The sequence below is a fragment of the Carya illinoinensis genome, chromosome 9 (genome assembly GCF_018687715.1).
Source record: "Carya illinoinensis cultivar Pawnee chromosome 9, C.illinoinensisPawnee_v1, whole genome shotgun sequence".
Taxonomy (NCBI): domain Eukaryota; kingdom Viridiplantae; phylum Streptophyta; class Magnoliopsida; order Fagales; family Juglandaceae; genus Carya; species Carya illinoinensis.
This window is the reverse complement of record NC_056760.1, coordinates 37313501-37320028: the sequence shown is the minus strand read 5'-3', so window position 1 is coordinate 37320028 and position 6528 is coordinate 37313501. Positions and strand designations below refer to the sequence as shown.

The window sequence follows — 6528 nt, the reverse complement described above, 5'->3', positions numbered from 1 at the left end:
CAAAGTCAGAGTTAGATTCGGAGGGAAAAATTGGAATTAGAGTCAGTCCAACGATACCTTCGACTCTGATTGAAAAAAAATCTGACTCCTACTTTGTTTTGTTGAAGTTGGAACAGACTCAGAATAGAATCAAATTTTTAGATTTTTGCTCCACTCTATGGATGAATAGTCGAACTGATTTTTTTTGCTAAAAATATTATCTCTTATTTAATTTGCACCCTCAATCATGATGGCACTTTCTTGTTTAAAAGTACTTTATTTTTCATCTAACATATATAAATAATTTAAAATTCAGTTTATATATTTTTCCGTCGATATAGTCACTAGAGTTTGCATGACAACTTAATAAATTTGAATCCATAATTGTGAAATTCATGCCATCCTTTTTTCTTCTTTTTTAACGACGGCTATGTTCAATTTTGGTATCCTTCTGACATTTGTAACGTCGAGGGAGTCTGGAAGTTCGTCATTATAAGTGCGTTTATACGACAACCAAGCCCACAATTATTCGACAGGATGTGTCCGACTGCCCAGAATGAACAGGATATTCTCAGGGTTTTAGAGTCCTTCAAACCTTCTGCTCCCATCGGTGTCACATAATTAGGGTTTTAGAATCCCACCCATCTCGCTCTTTCTCACTCTCTGTCACGGACATGGAGTCCATTGCCAAACTGAACTACTCTCACCAACCCCTTCACCTCTCACTCAATCACCACCGTCCGTCATTCCCAAGAGCCTTTTCTTCTCTCTCTTTCAGGAACCCGCCTACGGCGATACCTCCATCATCACAATCATGGCCGTCCATTTCATTGGTCATCAAAGCTTCATCCTCCACCCCCAAAAATCCTAAATCCCAATTCTCTAAAACCCTGAGCCCCCTCGTCAAAACCACTTGCGCCACCCTCGCCGCCGTCGCGGCGTTGTTCTTCACGCGGTTCCAGCTCAAACCAGCCATCGCCGCCCCGACCGCTTCGCCCATGGTGGAGCCCTCGAAGGAGTCGCTGGATACCGCTTCGTCGGCTGAAGAAAAAGAGAGGATCATCGAAGAGCAATTGGGCCACGACCAGAACGACACCGAAGCTCTACGTTCCCTGATGGAGGCTAGAATCAAGGCTCGCAATTTCAAAGAAGCAATCCAAGTCCTTGACCGCCTAATCGAGCTCGAACCCGAAGAGTTCGAATGGCCGTTGTTGAAAGCCAACCTCCATAGCTACATTGGGGAGCTGGAATTGGCGAGAAATGAGTTCGAGGAGATTCTAGAGAGAGACCCATTGCGGGTCGAGGCCTATCACGGCCTCTTGATGGTAGCGTCTGAAAAATCGGATGAAGATACTATGCATAATATCACAAAGAGAGTTGAGGAGGCAATGGAGAAATGCAATAAGCTGGGAAGGAAGTCAGAAGTAAGGGATTTCAATCTCTTGGTCGGGCAGATTAGGGTTATGGAGGGCGATTATCTTGCGGCTTTGAAGGTTTATCAGCAGCTTGTGAAGGAGGAGCCGAGGGACTTTAGGCCGTATTTATGTCAGGGAATTTTGAATACTATGCTGGGGAAGAAAGATGAGGCGGAGAAACATTTTGAGAAATTCCGGAGGCTCGTGCCAAAAAATCATCCTTATAAGGAATATTTTGATGAGAACATGTTCGCGACGAAGAGTTTTCTTCAGAAAGTTGAAAAGGAGAGAGCGGGTTCGAATCGCTGAGCAAAACGGCTAATTGCCAATTGGATTCGATCCTTATATGATGATTGGCCGGTTTTACAGTGAGTGTTTTTTCCCCGTTGCCCCCCTACTTTTTGTTTGTCTTTTCCAGGCTAACGCTTGGATGGTTACTTTATTTGGATGTAGGTTACTAGCTTTATATTTTGGAAATTAATTAATGGCTCAATGGAATTTAATGTTTGGTGGAATTGCTATCTGTATCTATATTTTTAGCTGATAGTAGGAAGGTGAAAAACACACTAGCTGTTCTGATGCGGGAAAGGTAAGGATAAGCATTATGGTTTTCTTATTGCATTGCAGGGGGTTACTTGTGTGGGCTTAATGTAGTAGCTAGTTGGAGTGTTTTGGATGTTTGATGAAAATTGAGATTACATTTAGGTTCTTAGCATTTCCTTATATTGATTTTTGTGTTTGCATGTGCGCAACATGGTTGTGTGCTTGTGGTTGTATTTAAGCATGTGGTTGTTGGATCGCCGTGATTGAAGTATGTTGTTGCAGTTAACAAAGACTTGATTGTTGGTTGGTTACTTGTAATGTGATATTTTTTTTTGACAAGTTTGTAATGTGATATTTATGATAACATTTGAAACACATACATGTATGTAATTTGTGTACAATACATATGGACTAAGGGCAGGTACAAGCGAAGTCAGGGGTATTGCCCTTTATACGCATCAGATATGTATAAGGCCACCCCATTCATCAAAAAAAAAAAAAAAAAAGATATGTATAAGGCCACCCCTTGGTTTGTGGTTGACTCCCCTTCCCTTTTTATGGTTTAGAATTTTTTTTATCTGTCCCAGGGACTGGATGTTGGCTAATGCATTAGGTCCATGACATGAGGAGCTTTAGTTTGATGTTAAAAATTTCTGGTGGTGAGTAGTCTTCTTTTTGCAATGATTGTTTAGACAACAATGGTGGTGTTGATAGAGAAATTCCCTCAATAGTTAATTTCTTTTCTCAATGGTTCCAAGGGAGAATGTCAACTTATGATAATACATCTGAGTTATTCATTCAGAACCAATTTATGCAGGTTTTTTTCAGTTATGGGTTGAGCGTAGTGGTCACGGATGGGTATAGACTCGGACATCCTGGGTTTGATTCCACACTAGGATTTCCTTTGGATTACTTGATATACAGTTATGGGCGTGTTGTCATATATACGAGGTTTACTCCTCATGTGTAGGTTTGAAGGTCCTGCCTTGACAAGGTTCTGATCATCAAAAAATTTACATGTGCTAAGCTTTTGAGTAAATGGCTGTAGCAGTTGTACAGACCTGTTGAGGTCCCTAATGGGACAAGTAAACTTGTGAATATGTCACATGTTTATACACACGATTTTTATATGATTATTTATATAAATGCATTCATGATTTCCCTAATGGGACAATCATGTGTATGCGTGATTTTTATATGGTTATGTAGATATCCCATGTCTTGGGTCTACTTATTAAAGGAGATTCTCATCTGCAAGTGAGGAGAAGTGTTAGATTATAAATAAAGTAATTAACTTCACACATGCATAAATAAAATTACATACAGGTCCTGTGACATGGTGAGCATGTTACCTGGCTCGCTATTACTATAGCTGTTTACATTTTTTTTAATATTATATCTATAAAGAATAATTAAACTCACACATTCCTCTCAATTTAAGCTTTTGGTACATATGATAATTTGACATATGCAAATTAATGTTTTTTTTATTGGCACTGGGTGTCCGACAACTAATCCTGGGGGTGCACAGACCTTCGGTAAGAAGTTTCCTGCAAGTGCATCTTGGGTAATTTAAGGGAAAAATCCCCTAGTCCGATGGACCCTAGAGATTGTTTGCACCTAAGAGGATTTGAACCCTAGGCCTTGGAAGGAGCATACCACCAATACCAAGGCCTTTACCACTTGAGCCAACCCCTAGGGGTTCAAATCAATATGTAAGATAAGCAAAACAAGGTATCTCGCCCGACCCCCCTCTCAAATGCCGGGGAGGGGACCTTGGAATCCTTTGCTTAAGCATAGTCCTAATAGTACCCACAGGCCACATCTGCTAGGAAGCTTGCTTGTAATGGGCTTTTAGCGCGGGGTTGAACGACAAATTAATGGTTCTTGCTCCTGCATTTTATGCATATAGACTCGGCCATTAGGTTATTTGGAAACTTTTTTTCCCCTTATAGTGCGTCTCTTGTTCCTGCTGTTACTTATTTTCTTTTTATAAGTAATAATTCTACATTAATAAGCACAAAACTACATAGGAAGTATCCAAAAGAGACGCCTATCTAGAAGAAGATAAAGGTACAAGAAAGCCATGTAGATAGCCCATTAAAGTCTCTGGAGACAGTCCAAGATAAAAGAGTACTGATAAAAAATAATGTGTTCAGCTCAAGTCTCTGCTGATTACTGATTAGGTGGTACAATTGTGGCATGCAGAGAAATCATGGACAAATTCTGTTTTTGGTTGCACATTTGTGGTTATGTCGTGTCTTTTTCCTCTTTTATGTGGTACTTTTATCTGCAAGGTTTGTGGTTGGTAGTGTTGATTCGATGAAGAAGCTGCATCTCTTGGGAAGACTTGAAACAAGAGTTAGATAAGACAATTGAACCTTAACACCTGAATGATAGGATGTTAAGACGGTTCTCCACCTTAGACTTCATCATTAGTTGTCCACCTGAATGATATATTTCTATCCTTGCAATGCTGTCTATTTAGCTTGAGCAAGTCATTTGGGTGCTTTTCCCTTGTGGTTATTCAACTGAATGCAAACATTTTGATTTCCTTGCTTGTGTTGTAAAATTAGACTTTATCATTAGTTAGTAATATGAAGGTCATATACCCACGACCTTCATATTAATTTTTTGGTTTCATTATCATAGTTATTGTGTCATATACCCACGACCCCACGTCCTTATGAACATTAGTGGCAAGATCAAATAGTTCCTTACAAATAAACATAGGCATAAAATGCATTCCCCTACTTGACAGCCTATTCAACATGTCTCACTTTTTTTTTTTGATAAGTCAACATGTCTCACTTCTTTTACTTATTATCAATTGTAATTGAGCGTCACAGCTACATATTTGTATGAGTATATTCTATAATATGCATTGATGAATATGTAACACAACACCCACCTACCCACACAGATATGTATCTGTAACTGACCAACGCTTGTGAAGAGTGGAAAGGAAGCAAGCTTAACATGGCCTATTTTTGCATAAACTGTTGGTGATAAGAAGCCAAAGATTGGCATTAATAAACCCTCTCCTCTTGGCATAGACCATTTCTGCCCGGTATACCTCCCTTCCGGTCTAAAACAACACTGCATTTTGCTTATGCTGATATTTCTGCACAGGTTTAGTTGATTGTGGCCCTTAAAATAAAAGAACTGTCTCACATTTGCGCAGCAGGTAAGATAGATGGATCCGTTTTGTTTGCCGGCTAAGATAATTAATGATTAGGCATGTTCTATTGTGTCTATCTTGCTGAATTGTAAAAGGTGTTTGGGGCAGAAGATTATTGGGAATCTCAATCCCTGATCTGAAAATTTTTCTAGTATCCCTTGAACATGTGAGAAGTATATACTCTTTTTTAATTGTCTAATATAGGAATTTCTCACGTGATTTTACTCATAAAAAAAAAAAAATTTCTCACGTGATTTTTATATGCTTAAAAGACGTGGTAAAATGCTTAAAAGGGGCAATTTATAGACTAGGTTAAAAGAACTTCATCTAATTCAATTTGAAAGAAAACTTTGTTCAACCTTAAACTTCCACTGGGTATGACATGTAGATAGAACATAACACATAGAGAGAGAGAGAGAGAGAGAGAGAGAGAGAGAGAGAGATGTTGACAAAAACTATGGCAATTGATATACAACCCATTTTACAAACTGAAATACTAGGGCATTGGTTTTTATGTTTTGTTGGGTGCCTTTTCTGAGAAGCCCGAACCTCAGTCTATGCGTTCTTATATTCATCAATCCTCCTTTGTCTTAAGAATCAGAATTGATGACAATGTTAGAAATTTATCTTTAGATGGCCCAAACTTACCATAATAATATAAATGTTTGTATATAATGTATATTTTTCATGTATATCAATATAAACATAATTTACGATGCATGTATATCAATATAAACATAATTTACGATGCTGAAAAATATCAAAATGTTACTCAGTTTGAAGATACTTAAGGTGTGTCATAGTAGTAACAGATCATGCATTGCAAGTTATATTTTTATTCAGCACATGAAAAACTCGATGTATCCGTTCGAAATTATGGTCAGAATGGATAGTTTTGAAGGGATATTTTAAAAAATTTTGTGGGACAATATTATATTCAAGAAATTTGAAACAAGTATACTTGGAATGATTCATTAATCTTTGTTCAATGGTCGAGTTCATTTTGATTGCTTTCCTAATCTGATCCTTGCTTTAGATGATCCTAATATTCTTGCCTTGACTTTGAATATTTTGACATATGGTTATGATATGGGTGAAGAGAGTAAACCCCTTGCTATTTTGTTCATCGGACTTACTATAGATTGCTAAAAACCAATTTAAATCTTAAAGCAATTTTAAAAAATTCAGGTGATAAAACTTTATTAATCCAAAGTTCTACTCCTAATTCCTAATGCTAAGATCCAAATTTCAAAAATGATTAACTGGAGAGATATCGCTTCTTTTTTTTTTTTGGAGAAGAACACTTCGACATTCATTCATTAAAGTAATAGTCAAATACATAAGACACCATCCTTATGACAAGAACAAACAACTGATAAGCACCAGCGCTCTTCTTAATATATATATATA

The 6528-nt window shown here is 37.8% G+C and overlaps 1 protein-coding gene across 2 annotated transcripts; it reads left to right on the top strand.

Annotated features, from left to right (window-relative positions):
• Positions 1–520: 520 nt before the first annotated feature.
• LOC122277337 (protein SLOW GREEN 1, chloroplastic-like) lies at positions 521–5317 on the top strand. Of its 2 annotated transcripts, none has more exons than XM_043087297.1 (2): positions 521–1762; positions 2755–5317. In XM_043087297.1, the coding sequence occupies exon 1, from the start codon at positions 654–656 to the stop codon at positions 1701–1703; it is 1050 nt and encodes a 349-aa protein (XP_042943231.1). In that variant the 5' UTR covers positions 521–653; the 3' UTR covers positions 1704–1762; positions 2755–5317. The 2 variants fall into 2 exon arrangements, with proteins under 2 accessions (XP_042943231.1, XP_042943230.1); XM_043087296.1 differs by lacking the exon at positions 2755–5317 and adding an exon at positions 1848–1909.
• Positions 5318–6528: the final 1211 nt, after the last annotated feature.

What these genes read in the sequence shown, in the direction of transcription:
- LOC122277337 (XM_043087297.1), top strand. Translation starts at nt 654, where the DNA reads ATGGAGTCCATTGCCAAACTGAACTACTCTCACCAACCCCTTCACCTC.